This window comes from Heptranchias perlo, chromosome 9, assembly GCF_035084215.1.
Source record: "Heptranchias perlo isolate sHepPer1 chromosome 9, sHepPer1.hap1, whole genome shotgun sequence".
NCBI lineage: Eukaryota > Metazoa > Chordata > Chondrichthyes > Hexanchiformes > Hexanchidae > Heptranchias > Heptranchias perlo.
Window position 1 is genome coordinate 6,534,045 of NC_090333.1, and position 27,457 is coordinate 6,561,501.

Genomic DNA, 27,457 nt, shown 5'->3' on the forward strand with positions numbered 1-27,457 from the left:
AACATTTATCCTAAAGTAAGTAAAAGAAGAAATTCAGGATCTGAAGTCTTTATTGTTTGTTACCTGATAAGTAATGCAGAATAGGCAAGTTAACGGGTTTGCAGGAATGTGAAGAGGTTACTGAAATGTAAATCTGTCACCAATATCCCTTTAGGAGTGGAAAGGCCACTCATCACTTGGACTTGGAACTTGCTGGTTCAGAGGTCTTTCTACACCATTAACTAAGAGTCTTATTCCATTTTGGGTCGGAATTGCTTCAATGCTTTTGTTTTAAAGCAAACGTACAAATCCTATTGAAACAGCTGGAAATGCTCGAGAGCACAGGATAACGGAAACTAGAAGAAAGAAAAGAAAAAAGAGAACAGAAAAGAAAAAGAGAAAAGATCGAAAAAGAAAAAAGAGGAAAGGAAAGAAAGGAAAGAACTTGCCTTATCATTCTCAAGAAAAAAAGGGAAAAGAAAAAAAGAAAGTGTCCTTTTCTCACCCAGCCCATGATTAACTTGATAAGATGAAGTAATGTTTCCAGCTCTTTCAGCTTTAATGATGCTCACGGGTCCTATTGAGCAGTGTGATATCCCTGACAGCTCTCTGCATTGCCAATTCAGTGCCTGCTCTAAACTGGTTCCTGTGCCCATTGGTACAATTGCCAGCGGGCTCCAGTCTGCTAACATGGAAAGATTAGATCAGTGGACTGATTCGCCGTCCCCCATTCTGACAACTTTGCTTCCTGTTCGACGAAATGATCACTTTACCTCGAGAAATCAGTTAAAGATATTAAAGATCAAGTATGGACTTACTTACGTATTATTTAATGACAGCACCAATTTTATTGCCTTCTTTGTCTTATCATTTTCATCTAAGAGATGGTTAGACCATAATCTCACGCACAGAGTTCGTCAAACAATATTGTGAAAGAAGAAAACTGTGTCAGGAATAAAGACCAGGACAATTCTTGCTGGGTAATATTACAAAGTAAATAAAGATAAAATGGGACACAGACCTCCCTCCCCTCAACACTGAGTTTCACATGTTGGCAACGAGGAGGGCAAGTGATTAACTAAGGACTACTAAATATATGTGCCAAGATTAGACTTGAGGGGAATTTTTTTAACCGGTACCACAATTGTTTTATATTTACACAATCCCCACTTTCCTGGAGCAACACAACTAAAACACTTACTTTGGAAACATCACATTTTATTTTGTGAAATACGTGTTCCCGTAAAAATTTAAATTGCTTTTCAAGAATAGACAATTGTGAAGCACTCAGGTGGAATAAAATTCAAATGGTTACATTGTCTTGTAATATTACAATTAAATAAAAATACTACCAGCACACAGGATACTATTATCTGGTCCGTTCACCCCCCCTTAATGGAGGAAAGTTGAAAATTAAAGTTATCTTGGTTCAAAATGATAACTAAGCAAAATAAAATCATCAAAATCATTGTCAAGAATTAAGATGTGCATAAAACAGACAACACGCGTGTGCATATCAGAATTGGATTATTACCCAACGGGAAAGCTGACTTGTTTCCTGAATTGTAAATAATTAGCGGCGAGATGTTTTAACCTGCACTATCATTGAGCATTATGAAAGTCAATACAGATTTGATGCATTTTGTAAACAACTTGAGATGCCTGAAGTGACCAGATCTTGGAGTACAAATTGTATTCGTACATTTTCTTTTCATTGAATAGAAATTCGTTAGCTTGACAAAATGTTAAATCTGTTCCCTAGATCTGCATTATCTTTAATTTCTAATGTTGGAAGCTAGCTCACTTTTTGCTGAGTTTACTTGCAAAATTAAATGATTACATTATGTTAAGATTAGATGGTTCAAGGTCGCTATTTTCCTCACAAAGGGCAAAGAGCATTCCACATGTCTTCAGTTTGCTTTACTATGAAATGATCATCACTGTAGTTCAGCATATTTCCATTCCACATGCCTATGCCACGGAGTCTCAATTTCTTCATGATCGCTGACTTAATTGAAATGCTCTGTGGATCGTCATACCAGACCTCATGAAATGTATTATTAACCTGCCATAAGAAAATAAAGAGTTACACAGATAGGAGCGAGGGGTTTGTGTCAATGCTCAGTTCGAGACACTATGCTGAAAATCTTCATCAGCAGAAGACAGAATGACTGAAATGTACGATGAGAAAATGCACAATGACAAATGAGCAAAACAAACTCAAAAATTAGGGACTTACGGCTACGGCCGGCAATTTCCTCAGGGCTTCTCCCACTCCGTCCCCTGACCGTCGGCAGAAACTCCATTTCCGTGCACAAACGCGGTTTTCCGCTGCACGTCCACACAAGTAACGGGAACGGAGCAGGAGCAGCTCCAAGTCTATCTTTTTTAACACCCAAACCAATTAACTCATCTGGATGCTGTGCAACATATGAACATAAGGCACACATTTAAAGCACAGGCGGGACCTCAGTTTAACGTGTCATCTGAAGGACGGCACCTCCGACAGTGCAGCACTCCCTCAGTACAGCAACTTAGAAAAATCCACATGAACAGCCCAGATGTCAATTCGGATGCAACAAGTCAAAAGATTATGGTGTTTGATTGGGAAAAAAATGATTTGGGGGAAATAGAAAGAGAGAGATGACTTGCAAGTCAGAGTTATCATGGGCCTCCAGAGAAAACAATTTTCAAAAATAAACAGAATAATCCAAGGTCAGATTTAACTCAATGTGGAACATTCTATCATTTCAAAATAATCTTTTCAAATTACTCAAAGTAACAAAATATTGCAAATGAAAGGTGGAAAACATGATTTAAATGTTACTGCTGAAAGCTCAAGCATCACAGCCTTTGACTGCAGTGCATCAAGTATCTCAGCAAGACTTGGCCAATGTCAATTAGACATGTGAGTCGGTTTTGTTTTTATTCGTTCATGGGATGTGGGCATCGCTGGCGAGGCCAGCATTTATTGCCCATCCCTAATTGCCCTTGAGTAGGTGGTGGTGAGCCGCCTTCTTGAACTGCTGCAGTCCGTGTGGTGACAGTTCTCCCACAGTGCTGTTCGGAAGGGATTTCCAGGATTTTGACCCAGCGACGATGAAGGAACGGCGATATATTTCCAAGTCAGGATGGTGTGTGACGTGGAGGGGAACGTGCAGGTGGTGTTGTTTCCATGTGCCTGCTGCCCTTGTCCTTCCAGCTGGTAGAGGTTGCTGTTTTGGTTGGTGCTGTCGAAGAAGCCGTGGCGAGTTGCTTCAGTGCATCCTGTGGATGGGACACACTGCAGCCACTGTGCACCGGTGGTGAAGGGAGTGAATGTTTAGGGTGGTGGATGGGGTGCCAATCAAGCTTTATCTTGGATGGTGTCGAGCTCCTTGAGTGTTGTTGGAGCTGCACTCATCCAAGCAAGTGGAGAGTATTCCATCACACTCCTGAGTTGTGCCTTCTAGATGGTGGAAAGGCTTTGGGGAGTCAGGAGGCGAGTCACTCGCCACAGAATTCCCAGCCTCTGACCTGCTCTCGTAGCCACAGTATTTATATGGCTGGTCCAGTTAAGTTTCTGGTCAATGGTGACCCCCAGGATGTTGATGGTGGGGGATTCGGTGATGGTAATGCCGTTGAATGTCAAGGGGAGGTGGTTAGACTCTCTCTTGTTGGAGATGGTCATTGCCTGGCACTTATCTGGCACGAATGTTACTTGCCACTTATGAGCCCAAGCCTGGATGTTGTTCAGGTCTTGCTGCATGAGGGCTCAGACTGTTTCATTATTTGAGGGGTTGCGAATGGAACTGAACACTGTGCAATCATCAGTGAACATCCTCATTTCTGACCTTATGATGGAGGGAAGGTCATTGATGAAGCAGTTGAAGATGGTTGAGCCTAGGACACTGCCCTGAGGAACTCCTGCAGCAGTGACCTGGGGCTGAGATGATTGGCCTCCAACAACCACTGCCATCTTCCTTTGTGCTAGGTATGACTCCAGCCACTGAAGAGTTTCCCCCTGATTCCCATTGACTTCAATTTTCTCGGGCTCCTTGGTGCCACACTCGGTCAAATGCTGCCTTGATGTCAAGGGCAGTCACTCTCACCTCACCTCTGGAATTCAGCTCTTTTGTCCATGTTTGGACCAAGGCTGTAATGAGGTCTGGAGCCGAGTGGTCCTGGCGGAACCCAAACTGAGCATCGGTGAGCAGGTTATTGGTGAGTAAGTGCCGCTTGATAGCAATGTCGACGAAACCTTCCATCACTTTGCTGATGATTGAGAGTAGACTGAAGGGGCGGGAATTGGCCAGATTGGATTTGTCCTGCTTTTTGTGGACAGGACATACCTGGGCAATTTTCCACATTGTCCGGTAGATGCCTGTGTTGTAGCTGTACTGGGGCAGCTTGGCTGGAGGTGCAGCTAGTTCTGGAGCACAAGTCTTCAGCACTACAGCTGCGACGTTGTCGGGTCCCAAAGCCTTTGCTGTATCCAGTGCACTCAGCCGTTTCTTGATGTCACGTGGAGTAAATCGAGTTGTCTGAAGACTGGCTTCTGTGATGGTGGGGATATCGGGAGGAGGCTGAGATGGATCATCCACTCGACACTTCTGGCTGAAGATGGTTGCAAACGCTTCAGCCTTGTCTTTTGCACTCACGTGCTGGACTCCACCATCATTGAGGATGGGGATGTTTGCAGAGCCTTCTCCTCCTGTTGGTTGTTTAATTGTCCACCACCATTCACGACTAGATGTGGCAGGACTGCAGAGCTTTGATCTGATCCGTTGGTTGTGGAATCGCTTAGCTCTGTCTATAGCATGTTGCTTCCGCTCTTTAGCATGCATGTAGTCTTGAGTTGTAGCTTCACCAGGTTGGCACCTCATTTTTAGGTACGCCTGGTGCTGCTCCTGGCATGCTCTTCGACACTCCTCATTGAACCAGGGTTGATCCCCTGGCTTGTTGGTAATGGTAGAGTGAGGAATATGTCGGGCCATGAGGTTACAGATTGTGCTGGAATACAATTCTGCTGCTGCTGATGGCCCACAGTGCCTCATGGATGCCCAGTTTTGAGCTGCTAGATCTGTTCTGAATCTATCCCATTTAGCACGGTGGTAGTGCCACACAACATGTTGGATGGTGTCCTCAGTGCGAAGACGGGACTTCATCTCCACGAGGACTGTGCAGTGGTCACTCCTACCAATACTGTCATGGACAGATGCATTTGCGATAGGTAGGTTGGTGAAGACGAGGTCAAGTACGTTTTTGCCTCGTGTTGGTTCGTTCACCACCTGCCGCAGGCCCAGACTGGCAGCTATGTCCTTCAGGACTCGGCGAGCTCGGTCAGTAGAGGTGCTACCGAGCCACTCTTGTTGATGGACATTGAAGTCCCCCACCAAGAGTACATTTTGTGCTCTTCCTACCCTCACTGCTTCCTCCAAGTGGTGCTCAACATGGAGGAGGACTGATTCATCAGCTGAGGGAGGGCGGGAGATGGTAATCAGCAGGAGGTTTCCTTGCCCATGTTTGACCTGATGCCATGAGATTTCAAGGGGTCCAGAGTCAATATAGAGGACTCCCAGGGCCACTCCTTCCTGACTGTATGTCATTGTTCCTCCAGCTCTGGTGGGTCTGTCCTGTGGGACAGCTCTCCCAATTTTGGCACAAGTCCCCAGATGTTAGTGAGGACGACTTTGTTGGGTCGACTGGGCTTGGTTTGACATTGCCGTGTCCAGTGCCTCGTGGTCCGATGCCGGGTGGTCCGTCCGGTTTTGTTCTTATTATGACTTTTCAGAGCGAGATTTTACAACTGAGTGGTTTGCTAGGCCATTTCAGAGGGCAATTAAGAATCAACCACATTGCTGTTGATCTGGAGTCACATATAGGCCAGACCAGATAAGGACAGCAGGTTTCCTTCCCTAAAGGACATTAGAATGAAGTAGGTCGAGAGTGTGTGGTATTTGCTACTGCGCAGTTTTCTTATGTACAGGGCATGCTACCGTCAATCTTTTGTGCTAAATTGATAATCAAATGGGAGACAGGGGCACACATTTCACGAATGAAACAATCGCTAATTTTCACAGGAGGGTCAATATGGGTTGTGTAAAGTGATCTATTTGAAAAGTCCACAGCTCATCTCATTTTTTGCAACTGGTCAGACACAATGTTTTAACAAACGGAACTGGGTTTGGTGCTTTGTCTGTCAACTCCCATTTTCTTGGCTATTCTCCAACTACACACATTTTCTCCTGTATAAATTGTACATCCTGAACTTTGCTGAATCCTGTACACAGGGAATATTGAATCATGAATACTGCAATGTTTGCATTCTGCAAAGAATGGACAATGCACAACTCTCCATTGTGTTTTGATTGATAGTCTTACCATGTAGATATAAGACGGGACTTTCTGCTCATCATCCCAATATCTGCCAGTAATTGATTTGTGCACATGCTGTACGATCTCTTTGTATGGGACCTGACGTCCAGCTGCATTACTGCAAGGGGCACCTCGGAAAGGAATCTTTTCCAATACACACCTACCAGTCTGAAAATACAAAAGGATGAAAATATAGTTACTTTGGGAACTTCAAAAATGCAGCAACAACATGACTGATCTCTAAGTGTAAAGAGGAACAATTAGAGAAAAATAAGTTTTACAATTTAGGCAGAAGGGTCTCTCACTGAAATATATAAAATTAAATAGTACATTTATAGACAAGGACAAGGTTGTAATTTCAAATAGACAGCAACAAGACTGAATATAGAAGATTACGGAGTGATCTAATTGACGTGTTTAAGATGATCAAAGCAGTTGATAGGGTGGATAGAGAGAAAGTATTTCCTCTGGTGGGAGAGTCCAGAACAAGGGGACATCAGCTTAAAATTAGAGCAAGGCTGTTCAGGGGTGATGTCAGGAAGCACTTCTTCACGAAAAGGGCCGTGGAAATCTGGAATTCTCTCCCCCAAAAAGCTGTTGAGGCTCGGTCAATTGAAAACTTCAAAACTGAAATTGATAGATTTTTGTTAGGGAAGGGTATTAAGGGTTATGGAACCAAGGTGTGTAGATGGAATGAAGATACAGATCAGACATGATCTAATTGAATGGCGGAACAGCTTGAGAGGCTGAATGGCCTCCTCCTGTTCCTATGTTCTTATGATCCCATGTGTTAAAGGGATGAGCTTTGAGAAAAGATTAGAGAAGCTTAAGATTTACAACCTAGAAGAATGCAGTTAAGGGAAGGCCTCAGTGGAATAAAATGTTAAATAGCACAGATAAGGTAAGCCCAGAGAGCAAGCACTGCAAACAAATAATTTCTCCAGAAAAGGGAATCAATGGGACATTTTGCACAGCAACAAGACAATCATAACATCATAGTATCATCGTAAGTACAGCAAGAGAGGAGGTCATTCGGCCCATCATGCCTGTGCTGGCTCTTCACATGAACTATCCAATTCGTCCCGTTCCTCTGCTCTTTCCCCATATCCCTGTAAATATTTCCCCTCAAGTATTTATCCAATTCCCTTTTGAAAGTGAATATTAAATCTGCTTCCACCACCCTTTCAGGCAGTGCATTCCAGATCATAACAACTCGCTGCGTAAAAAAAATGTTTCCCCATGTCGCCTCTGGCTCCTTTGTAATGGTTTACAATAGTCTATTCTAAATAATTAGGATTACTGAAAGCCAGATAATGACAACACCTTACCTCAAACAACTGTGTGCAAGGATAGTCATAACCATACCATGGAACTCCCAACACGAGCTTTCTGGAATCAATTCCCAGATTGATATAAGCGGAGTAACCTAAATGGGGAAAATAATAATGAGGGTCTTAGATTCACATTGATATCGGGCAGGGAGACCCTGAACCAGATGGTCTTATTGTACATACCTGATAAAGTCTGGTAATAGGGAGCATTTGGTTTTGCAAAGCAATTGTCCCACATTTGACTCTGCATATCATAGGACATCACAAATAAAAAGTCACAGGAATTTGCAATTCTCAAAAAGTCATAGCATCGGCCATCAATGCAGTCTGGAGACCAAGGCACGTTAAATGTGACCTAAGGGCCAAAGAGTAACAAGAAGAAGTTAGTTTCATCTCATACCTTATGTTGGATATCACTCGTAGTTATCTGGTTTTTACATGCACTCGCACATGGTCCATGGGAACTGTGAATTTAACAGGTTAGGAGTTCGACAGTGTTCATGACTGTATAAAAAGGAACAGGATAAAGTTGGGGCAAATAGTGAGTTAGAATTAATAGGATCCTCGGTTATCAAATATTAATCAGGTTCAATTCCCCACTGCTCACTCACCTTCTTCCTCCAATTTTCCATCAATTTTCTCTCCTCCTCTCCAAAAGGCATTAAGTTGTAACCAAATTGTAGTCCCAAAAGGGCCAGCCACACTCCAATACCGAGTCAAAGTGGCCAAAGTTCTTTTACGCGAGGCCAGACATTGAGTGCTGGCAGGCTATTTTAACATGGGTGGGGGGACTAACCCAATTGGTGGCCATCTGCACGGTCACACTTCCAGTGGGAGGTTTCCAGATAATGATCAGATGGTTCATTTGACCTTCCCCAACCCAGTGGCACTCGGGGTAAATTGTGCCCTCCAACATCCCAGTTGAAATCAGATAACTCAGCACGAACCAGGATTTGCATGGCTCATGTAGTCACTGCCTGAACAAGAAGGCATTCGGGAGCCTCAGGTCAAGAATTAAATCACTGTAATCTGAGTTAGCAAAGTCCGTTATGTGCAAACTTCTCAGCAGTAAAAGTCTGCTTCAAACTTTACCCAATAAAAATGCAGAGAGTGATTTCCTTTTTTGCCTACTTAATGGTCCCTTTATTTCAAAGTAACTCATTAGATATAAACTGTGGGACATTTCTGAAGGATGTTATAGGGCTTGACATTAAGACAAACATTTCTTCCTTTGAAGAAGTGTTTTGACGGAGTAAATAAGGAGAAAATGTTCCCAGTGGCAGGAGGGTTGATAGCCAGAGGACACAGCTTTCAGGAGATTGGCAAAAGAATGAGAGGGGAGATGAGGAGAATTTTTTTTACACAGAGAGTTGTTATGATCTGGAATGTAAAACCAGAAAGGGCGGTGGAAGCAGATTCAATAGTAACTTTCAAAAGGGAATTGGATAAATACTTGAAGGGGAAAAAATTCCAGGGCTATGGGGAAAGAACAGGGGAGTGGGATTAATTGGATAGCTCTTTCAAAGAGCCAACACAGGCACGCTGGGCCGAACGGCCTCCTACTGTGCTGGAACCTTCTGACAACTTATGTGAAAATTACAGTTCGAACTATGCCATCCATGGAAGCTGGAACTCAAGTCACTTGTATCATTCTGGGCTACAAGTGATGCAGCATCAAGTTTGCTGCATATCCAGCTTAAACTGATTCAATCTCAAATTTCTAACCTCAGCAATTGTCAAAGCAGCTTTGTAACAAGATGATGCACTGATAAACAGCAGCGAAAAATCATGATTTCAATTCACTTATCCAGAAAAATATCAATCTTCCTTTATGATTAAGTAGAAAGTAAATTGCTTATCCCCATTTAATTAAAAAAATGGCTTCTTTACCTGAGACCCAGGTATTTCACGGTGGAACACATCCATGGTTTTGGAAACCAGTTGAGGGATCTTGAAATAACCGAGAGATGGTTTTTTAGCAGCAATGTTCACATCCAAATTGATTCCATCCATAAATTGCCTTTTTGCCAACTGCAATTGCTTATCGACCCACTTTTCTCGGCGTTGTTTGTATACAGTGTTCCATAGTGAAAAAACTCCTGGTGAAGGGTGAAGAAACAACTTCCAATTATAGAGCATCATTCGCACAACATTGTGTCCCAAGACACTTTGCAGGACAGAATTGCCAACATCAAGTAGGAAGTAGTAGAGGAAGATTTAGCTCGAATTTGTATTTACATAGTGCCTGACACATCCTCAGGATGTCCTTAAATGCTTCATCGCCAATTAATTATTTTTGAAGCATAATCACTGTTGCTTTGTAAGCAGATGTGGTCGCTAATTTGTACCCAGAGAGGCCCCACAAATAGGAAATTAGATAAATGGCCAGTTCATCTGATTTGGTGATGTAGGTTGAGGGATGAATGTTGTCCAGGACACCAGGAGAACTCCCTGTTCTTTGAATTGTGCCAATGGGATCTTTTACATCCAACAGAACAGGCAGGTGGAGCCCTTGTTTAAGGTCTCATCTGAATCACAGCACCTCTGAAACATTCACCTGAGGAAGGAGGAAGCCTCCGAAAGCTTGTGATTTTCAAATAAAATCGTTGGACTTGGTGCCAATTTTCACTTGGTGTTGTAAAATTGTTTACAACAGCACCTCTGGCAATGCAGCATTCCCTCAGTACTGCACTTATGTGTCAAGTCCTGGAGTAAACCCAAAACCTTCTGGCCCAGGAGGAGAGACACAGTGCTAAAACTGAGCCATGCTGACACGTGAGGGAAGAGACCAAAGGCGCAGTCAAACAGGTCGGTTTTGATGAGGCTTTCGAAGATAGGAAGAGAAATAGCAAGACAAAGAGGTTGAAGAAGAAGAATCTGGAGTTCAAGACAGTAACAGCTGAAGGTTCTGCCATTGATGGAGGAAGAGGAGAAATCTCAGCGGCCCAGAGTCGGAAGAATGGAGCGTGTGTGCTGGGCTCTGGACACAATTGGGTCGGGCTTTCATTAAACTGCATTCTTCATTCTAAATCCTGGCATCAGTGGCAGACTGCTGCTGTGCCAGGGAATAAAAGTTCCACCTATCTATTTATAGGTTATTAAAAACAGTATGTCCTGTCATCTTTCTGTTCAAAAATTCTTTGTCAACAGTATCTTTTGTTTTTCTATTTTAGTTGTGTTCACATCTGGTGACGCCCGTCCTGTCACCTTTGTAATTGGATTTTGCCTATAATGTGGCCTGTGGTTCTATAGTTCCAACGACGGCCACCAAGTGATGGTGTGAACAGTTTTTATTTGAAGGCCTCAGCCTGTCTCCAAAGCCTGGACATATCCTTCTCCCTCATATACTTCTGCAGCTTCCCCTTAAATGCATCTATGTCATTTGCATCAGCCACTCCATGTGGTTGCAAGTTCCACATTCTTACCACTCACTGACGAAAGAAGATTTTCCTGAATTCCCTATTGGATTTATTTGTGACTATCTGATAGTTTTGGATTACCTCTAGTTTTCGACTTGCCCACAAATGGAAAATTATGAACATATGAACATACGAGAGCTGGGGTAGGCCATTCGGCTCCTCGAGCCTGCTCTGCAATTTGGTAAGATCATGATTGATCTGATTGTGACCTCAACCCCACTTACCTGTCTACCGACTATAACCTTTGACTCCCTTGTTAATCAGGAGTCTATCTAACTCAGCCTTAGAAATATTCAATGACCCTGCCTCCACAGCTCCCTGGCAAGGGAGTTCGACAGACTCACGACCCTCTGAGAGAAAAAATTCCTCCACACCTCCGTCTTAAATGGGAGACCCATTATTTTTAAACTGGTGGCCCCTAGTTCTAGTATCTCCCACAAAGGGAAACCTCCTCTCATCATCTACCCTTCTAGTCCCCTCAGGATCTCATATGTTTCAATAAGATAACCTCTCGTTCTTCTAAATTCCAGTGTATGCAGGCCCAACTTATCCAACCTTTCCTCAAAAGATAACCCCCTCATCTGAGGAATCAGTCGAGTGAACCTTCTCTGAACTACCTCCAAGCAATTATTTCCTTTCTTAAATAAGAAGAGCAAAACTGCACACAGTATTCGAGATGTGGTCTCACCAATGCCCTGTACAACTGTAGCAAAACATCTCTACTTTAAGATTCCATTCCCCTTGCAATAAATGACAATATTCCATTTGCCTTCCTAATCACTTGCTGTACCTGCATACTAACTTTTTGTGATTCATGTACTAGGACACTGATTCCTGTGGCACTCGTTACATCTTGCCAATTCATAATTTTAAAGACCTCTATCAGATCACCTCTCAGTCTTCCCTTTTCGAGAGAAAAGAGCCCCAGCCTGTTCAGTCTTTCCTGATAGTTATACTCTCTCAGTTCTGATATCATCCTTGTAAATCCTTTTTGCACTTTCTCCAGTACTTCTGTATCTTTTTGTCGTGTGGAGACCAGAACTGTGCACAGTACTCTCAGTGTTTTCTAACCAAGGACCTATACATGATTAACATAACTTCTCTGCTGTGAATTATTTTCCTCCAGAAATGAACCCCAGTGATTTCTTTGTGCTTTTTAAGGCTTTCCTAACCAAGCATTTCTGCTTAAATGCTCAAGGCAAGTACAGAAGATCGGAATAGGGCGACGATGAGGGAAGCGGTGGTTCGGGCACCTAACTTGCAGGAACATGTGAGGGGTGAGGGACTGATGCTTCCAAAGATGTCAATAGCAGTTTGGGTCGCATTCCATTAGACTCCCCTCCTCCCCAACAAGACATGTTAGACCCTCCATTCCCCCATCTCCCCAATACTGCCAGATCCCAGCAATCCCTGACCATCTCCTGAGTCCTTGCTGGATCCCACAATCTCCCTCCTCAGAATTCTCCCCCTCCCCTACTCCTAGATCAGAAGACTCCCGCTCAGTGGTCACGAATCCAGCAAGTTTGGGAGGTGAAAAGTAGAATAAAAATACATCACCAGTCAATCTCCCATGGCAATGGACAAAGAGCGTCCAGACTTGTGCAGTATTCAGACGAAGCAGGATAAGAGTGTGGGGGATAATTCAACCAGGGTGTTCAGATGTAACTCAGTCCCCATTGTGAAATCATGAAATTTGTCCTAATATTTAATATAATACTTTGATCAATTGTAATTTTTATTTAAATGGCAATTTGAGCTGAAAGATGCAAAACAGAGGTGCTACAGTGCCACCACTGGTGGGGAGGATGTAATTACAGTGCATCAAGTTTACGGAGACAGTTCCCATTATAAATGTGGACAGAGGAATTTATAAATGGAAAAAGTTGCCACAAAAGTGTGAAAAACTTGAGAACAGAAAGTAAGGTTTTGTTGACAGGAGGTGTGTGTGGATATAAGATTTTTCACATGCAATAGATGGAATGTAGAATAATTTGCGAGAGCTGTACCGGAGCTGGAGGGGAATTTCAGCACTGTAATGTCAAAAATAGCAATTCAAGGCTGTGCACTGAATGTCCTTTTATGTGGTTTTCAATAATACAGCTTGCATTGGAAGACAGAAGGACATTTGTTTTTTCTGTGATAAAATTACTTACCTCTCAGGACAACTCGAACTTGATTCGCATGAGCATAACACAAAAGCTCAGGATCGTAAGGTCCAAAGGCTGCAATAGTCGTGACCTTAGACCAGTCATAATACTTCCAATCCTTTCCTCCAACATCAAAGACAAAGACCTAGTACAAAATAAAGCAGTCAATTGCAGTAATGAAGGGCAGAAAACTGTCATTTAAAAATATATATTTTCACAATCATTGGCCCAGATTTTGTTGACAAAATAACGGTGAGGCGAATGGGGCTCGTTTTATTTATGTGTAAATGGTACAGCAACTTCAGGCGAGGGGCAGATACGCAGTTAAACTCAAACATCCACAAGTTGCTGACCGAGTTGGGCTGCTCCACTGTTAGCTTCACGAAAACAGCATCCAGCTATTTTGCTCAACCTTAAAATGCATTGAACGACGTGAAGTTCATGTATTTGTGCAGGAGATTCAAACTGAACTCGCCATGGAAAGTTACGTCTTTTCCATTCCAGCCTAAGTAACTTTTTAACGACGGTGAATGTGTTCATTATCGGCAATCAAGATCTCTGGCACTGATAATTAACTATTACAATAGTGGAGTCTCATTTCTTCAGGATTTAATTGCTGTTGGAGATTTTAAAAATGTCAATTTTAAAATTAAAACTTTTTTTACATCCCCTTTCACTCACTTTTTTCTCTCCCTTTTAATCCAATCTTTCTTTTCCTCTCTTTATTTCTCTTTCTGTACCTGATTTGACATTGAATTCGCCCACTCTAATTTACACTTCCTTCTCAGTCCTTGCGCTGTTAATTTCACAATCCTTCAATCTCATTGGTTAAGGAGATACCCTGTTTCTTGGCCTGTTCACTCAGCTCCCAAATGCCCTGTTTCACTCACTGCCCCGTTATCAGTTCACACTTTCAGCAACTTGCCACTCAAAAACGTGCAAGGGCAGGTCCAAGTAACGGCAAGCACCGTTAGATGCCCTGTTAGAGCAAAATTTGGCCCATTATCAGTTCCCCAGGTTACGGGGTAAGGAACGGCTGGTGAACTGATTCTCAGGTTGCCACCAATGTTGATCTAAACGCAGCCACCAGAAAAAAAGAATATGCTAAAGAGGAACAACCTCTCAGAACTTCCATTTCCATAATAGTGCAGGTGAGAGGAACTGAACAACATGAGGAAACGGAGCTCACATCCCAATACTCCATTCCAAGTGTTGGTGCTCAATACACTTCAAAAGGACAACTTAAACTAAATAAACTCTTTTTACAAGGGACTTTAGAGTTACAGTTTAAAAAATTTTGCATTCAAGGTACCTGGTGTCAAATCAAGCATTTCTACCATGAGACCAGCAAGACTAGATCAGAATATAGTTCCCGAGAAAGAGAAACAGCCCATCCTGCACCAGTGTGACATTTTTCCGTTTCTCACACCAACCATCCTGTGTTCTCAAATGAGACTGCCTGTTTAGTGCTGCAGTTTAGTTCATCACAGTTTTGTGATTTGGGCCCTTTGAGTTGGACTGAGACTATCAAACATGCATCATCTGAGCTGACACTTTTGTGCAGTAATGAGAGAGTGCTGCATTGTTGGAGGGGTTGTCTTTTGGATGAGATGTTAAAGTGGATCTAATAGACCGCTGGCAATATTGAAGAGCAGGGAGTTCTCTTGGTGTCCTGGCCAACAATTATCTCTCAACCAACATGAGCAGAAACACATTAACTGTTCATTCATGCAACTTGCTGTTTGTGGGACCTTGCTCTGCACATATCAGCAGAATTGTATTCCAGCACAATCTGTAACCTCATAGCCCGGCATATTCCACTCTCTACCATTACCAAAAAGCCAGGGGATCAACCCTGATTCATTGAGGAGTGCAGAAGAGCATGTCAGGAGCAGCACCAGGCGTACCTAAAAATGAGGTGCCAACTGGGTGCAGATGCAACACAGGACTACATGCATGCTAAACAGCGGAAGCAACATGCTATACACATAGATAAGAGATTCCACAACAACCAACGGTTCAGATCAAAGCTCTGCAGTCTTGCCACACCCAGTCGTGAAATGTGGTGGACAATTAAACAACTAACGGGAGGAGGAGGCTCTGTAAACATGCCCATCCTCAATGATGGCGGAGTCCAACACGTGAGTGCAAAAGACAAGGCTGAAGAATTTGCAACCATCTTCAGCAAGAAGTGCCAAGTAGATGATCCATCTCAACCTCCTCCTGACATCCCCACCATCACAGAAGACAGTCTTCAGCCAATTCGATTCACTCCACGTGATATCAAGAAACAGCTGAGTGCATTGCATACATCAAAGGTTATGGGCACCGGCAAAATCCCGACTGTAGTGCTGAAGACTCGTGCTCCAGGACTCGCGACGCCTCCAGCCAAACTGTTCCAGTGCAACTACAACACTGGCATCTATCCAACAATGTGGAAAATTGCCCAGGTATGTCCTGTCCACAAAAAGCAGGACAAATCCAATCCGGCCAATTACTGCCCCATCAGTCTACTCTCAATCATTAGCAAAGTGATGGAAGGTGTCATCGACAATGCTATCAAACGACACTTACTCACCATTAACCTGCTCACCGATGCTCAGTTTGGTTCCCGCCTCCAGACCTCATTACAGCCTTGGTTCAAACATGGACAAAAGAGCTGAATTCCAGAGGTGAGGTGAGAGTGACAGCCCTTGAAATCAAGGCAGTATTTGACCGAGTGTGGCACCAAGGAGCCCGAGTAAAATTGAAGTCAATGGGAATCAGGGGGAAATCTCTCGAGTGGCTAGAGTCATACCTAGCACAAAGGAAGATGGTAGTGCTTGTTGGAGGACAATCATCTCAGCCCCAAGACATTGCTGCAGGAGTTCCTCAGGGCAGTGTCCAAGGCCCAACCATCTTCAGCTGCTTCATCAATGATCTTCCCTCCATCATAAGGTCAGAAATGGGGATGTTCACTGAATATTGCACAGTGTTCAGTTCCATTCTCAACCCCTCAGATAATGAAGCAGTCCGAGCCCGTATGCAGCAAGACCTGGACAACATCCAGGTTTGGGCTGAAAAGTGGCAAGTAACATTCACGCCAGACAAGTGCCAGGCAATGACCACCTCCAACAAGAGAGAGTCTAACCACCTCCCCTTGACATTAAACGGCATTATCATCAACATCCTGGGGGTCACCATTGACCAGAAACTGAACTGGACCAGCCATATAAATTCGGTGGCTACAAGAGCAAGTCAGAGGTTGGGTATTCTGTGGTGATTGACTCACCTCCTGACTCCCAAAACCTTTCCACCATCTACAAGGCACGAGTCAGGAGTGTGATGGAATACTCTCCACTTGCCTGGATGAGTGCAGCTCCAACAACACTCAAGAACTCCACACCATCCAGGACAATGCAGCCCGCTTGATTGGTACCCCATCCACCACCCTAAACATTCACTCCCTTCACCAACGGCGCACAGTGGCTGCAGTGTGTACCATCCACGGGATGCATTGTCGCAACTCTCCAAGGCTTCTTCGACAGCACCTCCCAAACCCGCCACCTCTACCACCTAGAAGGACAAGGGCAGCAGTCACATGGGAACAACACCACATGCAAGTTCCCCTCCAAGTCACACACCATCCCAACTTGGAATTATATCGCCATTCCTTCATCGTCGCTGGATCAAAATCATGAACTCCCCACCTAACAGCACTGTGGGAGAACCTTCACCACACGGACTGCAGCGGTTCAAGAAGGCGGCTCACCACCACCTTCTCAAGGGCAATTCGGGATGGGCAATAAAAGCTGGCATTGCCAGCGACGCCCACATCCCATGAACAAATAAAAAAAAATTGCCGCTGAGTTTGCCGACAACACTTCAAAAAGTGATTCATTTCATGTGAAGTTCTTTGGGACATCCTGAGGACATGAGGTGCGACATAAATTCAAGTTTATTCATTCTTGGAACCAACAGACAGAGGAGACTTTTATCCCACCCATCTGTCAGAAGAATGTTTTGTTGGTGGGAAGGTGGGAGAAGTGGGATAAAAGCAGAATGAACACATCGAGCCTGCAGGTTATATTGGTGGTGCTCTTGTTGCTGCCACACTGCCCACTTAGTAACATTGCTCTGAAGTAAATACTGACCTCATCAATACAGTCAGCAGTTACAGAGTCATTTTGCAACCAATGTATTTTTTAAAGATCTGTTACGTTGTATTCAGTTTAATCGTGGCCAAGGTCCCAGTTTTACAATGAGTGAAAAAGTCAAATGTCATTTTTATGACATGAGATTCCAGGATTATCAATATTCTGTGAAAACCACAAACCGGTGACCTTAACCATGGTATTAGACAGACACACTGCAGGAGTTAGATCACACATCATTTAAGACTCTGCACATTGGAGAAATATATTTAAAAACACATTTTATGGAAGCTGCACTTCTTAAAATGTCTTTGCACTGCTCAATACTACTGTTCGTGCTATTTTATACAAACTGTAACTATACCAACATTAACACTTTAACATACGGATTATAATATGATACACTTTGCATTTCAACAATAATCGGACATTCCCCCCCCCGACTCTACCCCCATCCCAATAGCTCCACCTGTCCCTCACCCCGACCCACACCCCTCAGACTGTTCCGAACACCCACCCACGACCCACGAACACCCACCCCCGGCCCCCAAACACCCACCCCCAAGCCCCGAACACCCACCCCCAAGCCCCGAACACCCACCTCGAACTCATGCTCCACGGTCACGGGTTCGCACAGAATCCGATCCGAACATGGACAGCCGGACCCAGAGCCGGAGCACACCCACAGCACGAGTACGACCAGGGCCTGCACTAATTCCAAACTCCAGCGCATCCTCTCCGCCTGAGCTCTGCCCGATATGAAGATCCACCAGATGCAGCAAGATCATTTCTTGAAATCCACCCGGATGTGACTGATGATGACACCTCCTGAGTCTCTCTCTCTCTCTCTCTCCGTGTGTTGGTGGATGTGGCAATAGTGAAATGTTGTTACAATCTTCATACTCTGAAATGCAACATTTAAAGGGACGTTCTCTTCTCCCCCTTCCTCCAAATCTTGGCCAACAGCAAACAGAGAAAATAATAAAGGAAAAAGAGTGAACTTGCATTTTTTAGCGCCTTTCATGACCTCAGAATGTCTCAAAGTGCTTCATCCCTCTCCATGACCACAGTTTGAGGCTGAACCAGACCGTTTGCAAACTTGGAGTCCTATTTGACCCTGATATGAGCTTCTGACCACAAATCCTCTCCATCACCAAGACTGCCTACATCCACCTCCATAACGTTGCCTTCTCCGACCCTGCCTCAGCTCATCTGCTGCTGAAATCCTCATCCATGCCTTTGATACCTCAAGACTTGACGATTCCAATGCTCCCCCACCGGCCTCACATCTTCCACTTTCCAAAACCTTGAGCTCAACCAGAACTCTGCTGCCCGTATCCTAACTCACACCAAGTCACATTCACCAATCACACCTGTGCTCGTTGACCTACATTGGCTCCCAGTCCACCGAAACCTCAAATTTAAAATCTATCCCTCAACCAACAACTAAATGTAAACCAGATTATTTGGTCATTTATTTTATTGCTGTTTGCGGGAGCTTACTGTGCGCAAATTGGCTGCCGCGTTTCCTACCTTTACAATCATCCTTGTTTCAAACCCCACCATGGCCTCTCCCCTCCCTATCTCTGTAACTGCCTCCAGCTGTACAACCCTCCGATAACTCTGAGTTCCTCCAATTCTGGACTCTTGCGCATCCCCGATTTTAATCGCTCCACCACTGGCGGCCATGCCTTCAGCTGCCTCGGCCTTAAGCTCTGGAATTCCCTCCCTCAGCCTTTTTGCCTCTCTCCCTCTCTCTCCTCCTTGAAGACACTCCAGCGAGTGACTCACCTTCTGACTCCCCAAAGCCTTTCCACCATCTACAAGACACGAGGCAGGAGTGTGATGGAATAATCTCCACTTGCCTGGATGAGTGTAGCTCCAACAACACTCAAGAAGCTCGACACCATCCAGGACAAAGTAACTCGTTTGATTGCCACCCCATCCACCACCCTAAACATTCACTCCCTTCATCACTGTGGCTGCAGTATGTACCATCTACAGGATGCACAGCAGCAACTCACCAAGGCTTCTTCGACAGCACCTCCCAAACCCCCGAACTCTACCACCTAGAAGGAAAAGGGCATCAGGCACATGGGAACAACACCACCTGCACGTTCCCCTTCAAGTCACACAACATCCCGACTTGGAAATATATCACCGTGCCTTTTTTGTCGCTGGGTCAAATTCCTGGAACTCCCCACCTAACAGCACTGTGGGAGAACCTTCACCACACGGACTGCAGCGGTTCAAGAAGGCGGCTCACTACCACCTTCTCAAGGGCAATAAGGGATGGGCAATGAATGCTGACCTTGCAGTTGACGCCCACATCGAATGACCGAATAAAAAAAAACTACCTCTTTGACCGAGCTTTTAGTTACCTGTCCTAATATCTCCTTATGTGGCTCAATGTCAAATTTTGTTTGATAATCGCTCTTGTGAAGCGTCCTGGGACGTTTTACTACATTAAAGGCGCTATATAAATGCAAGTTATTATTGTTGTTCACAGCCAATGAAGTACTCTTGAAGCGTAATCACTGTTGTAAAGGTAGGAAAAGCGACAGCCAATTTGCACACGGTCAGCTCGCGCAAACAGCAATAAAATAAATGACCAGATAATCTGGTTTTTGTTTCGGTGTTGGTTGAGGGATAGAATTTGACCAGGACACATTTATAACTGGTTATTTATCTCATTTGCTGTTTGTTGGACCTCGGCGGTGATCAAAATAGGTGGCTGCATTTTGCCGACAAAAAGACAGTGGGCTCGATTTTACCAGCGGGTTCCGGGTGCGTTCCCGGCGGGGGAGCGTCGAAAATCGCGATATCCAGGTGCGTCACCGGATCGCGCCTCGATCCCGGCCACTTCCGGGTTCCACGCTGACGTGCGGGGCTGCGTGCGCAGGCCCCGCTGGTGGAAATCCCGCAGGCAATTAAAGCCAGCGGGATGCCACTTGAGTGTATTTACCTTGCTTGTTGAGGTCATTAAATGACCTGATTCAGCTGTCTTAATCGGAAGTGTGGGATTTTACCTTCAACGCAGACTGTTTCACACACTGGGGGAAACAGTCTCACTTCAACCGGACGTGTTGCAGCCAGCAGCCTGTGGCAGCTGCCAAGGTGCACTCCACAGGGGGGGGTGGGGGAGACCCCTCACCCACGCAGGAGGCCACTCCGTCACATAGGGCAACGCCTGCCCTCCACCACCCCGCTCCGAGCCAGAGGAAACCCCGACGTGGAACCACAGCCCCAGTGCGAGGAAACACCGACCTACGTGCACAACCCCTCAAACCAACACCTGCCAGATTGATGCCGCTTCGACATCCTCGGAGGACGAACAGCATCACCAGCCCCAGCAGCCTCGCAGTCCACGCCGTCCGCCTCATCGACGTGGAGCCCACCAACACGTTGCTGCGGCACACCCACCTGCACAGCAGGAGGGAGGGCAACCGCAGAGAGAGATGCGTCGCAGGAGGCACTACCCTCCGCACAGGGTCTACAGACCGAGGCTCAGCTTCATGGACCTCTCTGAGCAGCAGTGCATACGGAGGCTCAGAGTCACTCACCAGGTCGTCGCCGACATCCGCAGCCTCCTTAATGACGAGCTGCTCCCGGGTGCACCAAGCAGCATCTTCTTACCCGTTGCCGTCAAAGTCACCACTGCCCTCAACTTCTTCGCCTCCGGATCCTTCCAGGGTGCCACGGGGGACATCACCGGGGTCTCTCAGTCGTCTGCACACAAGTGCATAAGGCAGGTCACCGATGGGCTGTTCCGTAGGGCCTCGACCTACATCAACTTCGCCATGGATGAGCGCAGCCAGATGGAGAGGGCGGTGGGATTCCATGATGTGGCTGGCTTCCCACGGGTGCAGGGTGTAATCGATTGCACCCACATAGCAATACGGGCACCTCCACATGAGCCAGGGCTGTTCATCAACAGGAAAGGGTATCACTCCATGAACGCCCAGCGCATTTGTGACCACCGCCAGAGATTCCTACACGTGTGCGCCAGATACCCTGGCAGCTGCCACGATGCCTTCGTCCTCAGGGAGTCCACCGTCCCGCCCCTCTTCCACGCACCCAACGCCGGCAACGGCTGGCTCCTCGGCGACAAGGGATATCCCCTGCACACATGGCTTATGACACCTCTGAGGAACCCCATTACCGAGCCGCATCGTCGATATAATGACAGCCACATTGCTACCAGGTCTACAATTGAGCAGGCCACAGGGCTGCTCAAGATCCGCTTCAGGTGCCTTGATCGTTCCGAGGGAGCGCTCCAATACACGCCACTCAGAGTGGGACGAATTATAGTTGTCTGCTGTGCCCTGCACAACATGGCACTACAGAGAGGGGTGCCGCTGGAGGAGGCCCCATGCACACCCGCCACCCACATTGAGGACGACAATGAGGAGGAGGAGGAGGGGGAGGAGGAAGAGGAGGAGTACGAGCGAAAGGAGGAGGAACGACCCATGGCCCGAACACCGGCTCACCTGCGTGCTCGTCAGGCCAGGGAGGCACTCATATGCCAACGGTTCCCCTAACATCACACTGTGTGAGGCGTTCACATGTCATAACGTGCACAGACGAGGGTCCATACAGGCTCCCTCCACAGAAGAGTGGTGCCTGTACACCTGCACCCACTGTATTATGCCCAATGGGTGGGACGGGGTGGTCGTCGTGATGATGAGGCGCACGGAAGGGACATATTGCACAAGCCGCAGAATTATGGACAAGAGGTGGCAGCATTGGTGAGAAAAAGTGACTTTATTTTGTGTTGCCATTCAAAGACTGGAAATAAAAAGATAACAAATAGACAAACACCCTGGTGCAATCCCTGTGTGCTCACGGAACTTTGGGTTCTCGTTTCCTGGTACCCCTACGTGGTGCTACCCCTGTGGCTCCAGCAGAGGTGGTGGCAGGTTGCTCCTGTTCATGCCCTGACCTGGTAGATGCTTTGGGCCGACGCCCCCTGTGTTTCGGTGCCCTTGAGGGCACCTCCACAGCCTTCCAGGCTGCAACCGGGGACATCCCCGGTGTCTCTCAGTCATCTGCGCGGATGAGCCCTGCAAATAAATCCACATCCACTCTGCAGTGACACACTGGGTGGCATCAGTGGTGGGTCCTCATAGGGATACCCAGGAGCGGGCATTATTGCACAAACCGGACAGGATTCGCGAAGACATGGCACTAGTGGAGCCAATATAATGTGTGATGTGAGTTGTTATTTAATTCAATAGAAGTACGAACCATTACAGACCCTCAAACACCCTTATGCATCCCCTTCATGCTCACGGCACGTTTGCCTTACGCTGCCTACTGCACATATGTGATGCATGCCCTGTGGCTGCAGCACAGGTGGTGGCAGGTTGAGTGAGGCTGGCCGTGAGAGAGATGCACGAGAGGGTGAGTATGGGATAGAGCCATGACATTGTATGAGGATTGGGTTGTGTGGTAGTGGCGGGGTGAGTACTCGCGAGGTGAGTAGGTGCAGGTAAGATGAGGATGGGGTTTGAGTGGGTATGAAGGGTGATGTGACAGAGTAGTGCTGGCAGTGCCGAAGGATATGTGGGGTGGGGGCAGTGATGTGGCAGGCGGAGTGTAGGGGAAAGACTACGTGTTCTCACTGTGGCTGACCTACTGAGGTCATTGGTGCGCCACCTGCACTGTATGCAGGTGGGCGATATGTTGGTGGCGCAGCTCACCCCCTCTGCCACCTCGGGCCAGGCCTTCTTGGTGGCAGAGGCAGGCCGCTTCCTCCCGGCCGCTGGGGGGAAGATCTCTGTCCTCCCCCTCCTCCTCACCCCATCTAATGATACCTGGGGTGAGGCGTCATTAAACTGGGAGCAGCCTTCCCCCTGGGCTGCTCCATGCTGTAATTTTTACTTTTTGTGGCAGCATCTGTCAGTGGAGGACTGCCCCTTTAAATAGAGCGCCTCCAGCTGACAGATCGCACTGCGCATGCGCAGCCCACCCGACGCGCAGATCAGCAGCGCGGAACCCGGAGGAGCAGGTAAGTGGATCCAATTAGTGAATTGCCTGCTGCGATCGCGCGGGAAACCCACTGATTTCACCGGGCGCGTTTGGTACGTGCCCGCAGGCCGACCCGCAGGGAACCCGCACCCCTGGTAAAATCGGGCACAGTGACTCCACTTCAAAAATTTATTCATTGTCTGCAAAGTGCCTTGAGATGTCCTGAGGGCATGAAAGGTGCTATATAAATGCAAGTTCTTTCTTGAAGGTATTTCGCTCTATTTTAACTCAGGCACTAACTCCCCTTAAAATAAGTGGGTTAATATCACAGTTGACTGATGCTCAGAGGAATTCAAGACAAATGTGACGCAGTCGTACAATGTGATCAAATTTAATGTACACACAAGATAATTACAGATGAGGGAGGCCACTCGGCCCATCCAGAAAACTCCCAAATCCCCACCCCATTGTTGCATTCAGTTGCTGTTGAAATGATTCCCCGGATTTTCGTCCCATCTACCGGATCTGGGAATTTATTCCATCTGTTGATCACTCTTTGAAATCCCTGATATCAGTGGTAAATTTCCCTTTTACTTTACCTTTCATCACTAAGGCTGCAGATATGCTGCAGCGACCAGTCTCTGCCGAGTGCGGTACAGAGTCGCCAGACCAAAGTTATACTGATATCAGCTGTAAAGGAGTACTGTGCATGTCTGGATGGATGCTGGTGCAGAGCTCCACTTTCTCCCAGTTAATTTTTAACGATAGGGAGGGAGTGAATGGGAGTGTTTGCTTCCTCCTAAAATTAACAAGATTCCACAGAATGTTTAAAAAGATTTCGGATGTTTTAAAATGCTGTTTTGCATCAGGTGGAAATGATAGCAGCCGGTCCAAACTCAAGCTGGTGCGGAACAGATTCCTGGACTGAGGGAGAGGGGAACGGAGAGGGTCTCACTTTACCGGTACGAACTTAAGCTGGTGCAGGACAGACTCCTGGACAGAGGGAGAGGGGAACGGAGGGTCATTGCTTTACTTGATTTTAGTACCGTTGGGAGTCAGATTGCTGCCCTGACATCTGTTACTTCTGTGGAATTTGCTCCCACAAGGAGTAGTTGGGGCAAAGTAAGCTGTGAGGAGGGCACAAAAAGGGATGTAGAGAGGTTAAGTCAGTGGGCAAGAAGGTGGCAGATGGATTATAATGTGGAGAAATGTGAGGTTATTCACTTTGGTCGGAAGAATAGAAAAACAGAATATTTTTAAATGGAGAGAAACTATTAAATGTTGGTGTTCAGAGAGAATTGGGTGTCCTGGTACACAAAACACAGGAAGTTAACATGCCGGTACAACAAGCAATTAGGAAGACAAATGGTATGTTGGCCTTTATTGCAAAGGGGGTTGGAGTCCAAGAGTGAGGAAGTCTTGCTACAATTGTACAGGGGCTTATGGAGACCACACCTGGAATACTGTGTGCAGTTTTGGCCTCCTTCCCTCAGGAAGGATATACTTGACCTGGGGACGGTGCAGCGAAGGTTCACTAGATTGATTCCTGGGATGAGAGGGTTGTCCAATGATGAGAGATTGAGTACAATGGGCCGATACTCTCTGGAGTTTCGAGGAATGAGAGATGATCTCATTGAAACATATAAGATTCTGAGAGGACTTGACAAGGTAAATGCTAAAAGGCTGCTTCCCCTGGCTGAAGAGTCTAGAGCTAGAGGGCACAATATAGGAACATAGGAACAGGAGTAGGCCATTCAGCCCCTCATGCTTGCTCCACAATTTGATAAGATCATGGCTGATCTGTGATCTAGCTTCAGAGACCTGCCTTTGGACCATATCCCTTAATACCTTTGGTTGACAAAAAGCTATCCATCTCACATTTACATTTAGCAATTGAGCTAGTATCAATTGCCGTTTGTGGAAGAGAGTTCCAAACTTCTACGACCCTTTGTGTGTCGAAATGTTTTCCAATCTCACTCCTGAAAGGTCTGGCTCTGATATCAGGATAAAGGGTCAGCCATTTCGGACTGAGATGAGGAGCAATTTCTTCACTCTGAGGGTTGTGAATCTTTGGATTTCTCTACCCCAGAGGACTGTGGATGCTCAGTCGTTGAGTACATTCAAGGCTGATATGGATAGATTTTTGGAATCTAGGGGAATCAAGGGATATGGGGATCGGGCGGGAAAGTGGAGTTGAGGTCGAAGATCAGCCATGATCTTATTGAATGGCGGAGCAGGATCGAGGGGCCGTCTGGCCTAGTCCTGCTCCTATTTCTTATGTTCTTATGTTCAAATAGCATAGATGCATTTAAGGGGAAGCTGGATCAACGCATGGGGGAGAAAGCACGAGAAAGATATACTGATAGGGTTAGATGAAGAGGGGTGCGAGGAGGCAGAGATCATTTGGGCCGAATGGCCTGTTTCTGTGCTGTACATTCTCTGTTTGTCATTCTATGTAAAACCTTGTTAATATGCAACTGAAAGTGGTTCACGTTGTTACAAAATGGCAACAGATACTGAATCCACAGTTTCCGGGTATATTTTGTATCGAGCATAATGAATGAAATGTTTGTGAAAAACTCCAATGACGGCAGCAGATAAGAGCTCGAATTATTGGCCGCTCAAGACCTTGAGCCACGTGAGTAAGTCCCTCTCGTCCCCCCTCCCCTTCACTCCCTTAGTGACCTCATCAACCATCAAACCAATAAAGAACAGTGCTCCACTCACACTGACTCGAAGAAAGTTTCCAATCATTTTTTTAAATTACAAAATGTACTTTATTTCATCAAGTTTAAAGATACACACAGTTCAATGTGAAAATCACAATGCATAGAATCATCGAAAATTAAGGCATAGAATGAGGCCATTTGAACCATCGTGTCTGTGCAGTCTGAAAAAGAGCTATCCAGCCTAATCCCACTTTCCAGCTCTTGGTCTGTGGCCTTGTAGGTTACGGTACTTCAAGTGCATATCCAAGTACTTTTTAAATGCGATGAGGGTTTCTGCCTCTACCACCCTTTCAGGAAGTGAGTTCCAGACCCCCACCACCCTCTGGGTGAAAAGATTTCTCCTCATCTCCCCTCTAATTCTTCTACCAATTACTTTAAATCTATGTCTCCTGGTTATTGACCTCTCTGCTAAGGGAAACAGATCCTTCCTGTACACTCTATACTCTTCCCTGTACACAGGGAACCCCCAGCTTCTGTCGCGACACTACAGACTTCCTACAAAAACTCAGTACCCACGGACCAGATGAACCAGGAACACTTCTCACCACGATGGACGTCTCGGCACTCTACACCAGTATCCCCCACGATGACGGCATCGCTGCGACAGCATCAATACTCAACACCAACAACAGCCAATCTCCAAACGCCATCCTACAACTCATCCTCTTCATCCTGGATCACAATGTCTTCACCTTCGACAACCAGTTCTTTACCCAAACACACGGAACAGCCATGGGGACCAAATTTGCACCCCAATACGCCAACATTTTCATGCACAATTTCGAGCAGGACTTCTTCACTGCACAGGACCTCCAACCAACGCTATACACCAGATACATCGACGACATTTTCTTTCTATGGACCCACGGCGAAGAATCACTAAAGAGACTACACGATAACATCAACAAGTTCCATCCCACCATCAAGCTCACCATGGACTAATCCTCAGAATCAGTTTCTTTCTTGGACACACGAATCTCCATCAAAGACGGGCACCTCAGCACCTCACTCTACCGCAAGCCCACGGACAAGCTCACGATGCTCCACTTTTCCAGCTTCCACCCTAACCACGTCAAAGAGGCCATCCCCTATGGACAGGCCCTGCGAATACACAGGGTCTGCTCAGACGAGGAGGAACGGGATGGATACCTACAGACTCTGAAAGACGCCCTGGTAAGAACGGGATATGACGCTCGACTCATCGATCGACAGTTCCGACGGGCCACAGCGAAAAATCGCATAGACCTCCTCAGAAGACTAACACGGGACGCAACCAACAGAGTACCCTTCGTCGTCCAGTACTTCCCCGGAGCGGAGAAACTACGCCATGTTCTCCGCAGCCTTCAACATGTCATCAATGACGACGAACACCTCGCTCTGGCCATCCCCACA

At 46.1% G+C, this 27,457-nt stretch overlaps 1 protein-coding gene across 1 annotated transcript; it reads right to left on the reverse strand.

Moving 5' to 3' along the window:
• Positions 1-256: 256 nt before the first annotated feature.
• On the reverse strand, positions 257-18,099 carry LOC137325619 (di-N-acetylchitobiase-like). The gene is made up of 8 exons (XM_067990885.1): positions 17,968-18,099; positions 13,240-13,378; positions 9,558-9,766; positions 7,851-8,022; positions 7,665-7,762; positions 6,343-6,504; positions 1,863-2,044; positions 257-335 (listed from the first exon to the last, which is right to left on the reverse strand). Exons 1-8 carry the CDS (start codon positions 18,097-18,099, stop codon positions 257-259), a joined length of 1,173 nt encoding a protein of 390 aa, XP_067846986.1.
• Positions 18,100-27,457: the final 9,358 nt, after the last annotated feature.

What these genes read in the sequence shown, in the direction of transcription:
- LOC137325619 (XM_067990885.1), bottom strand. Translation starts at nt 18,099, where the DNA reads ATGCGCTGGAGTTTGGAATTAGTGCAGGCCCTGGTCGTACTCGTGCTG. An exon ending in CCGTGGAGCATGAGTTCGAG is followed by an intron (nt 13,379 to 17,967) that starts GTGGGTGTTCGG and finishes ATTTTGTACTAG; the next exon opens with GTCTTTGTCTTTGATGTTGG. An exon ending in TCCCGTCTTATATCTACATG is followed by an intron (nt 2,045 to 6,342) that starts GTAAGACTATCA and finishes TTCTTATGGCAG; the next exon opens with GTTAATAATACATTTCATGA.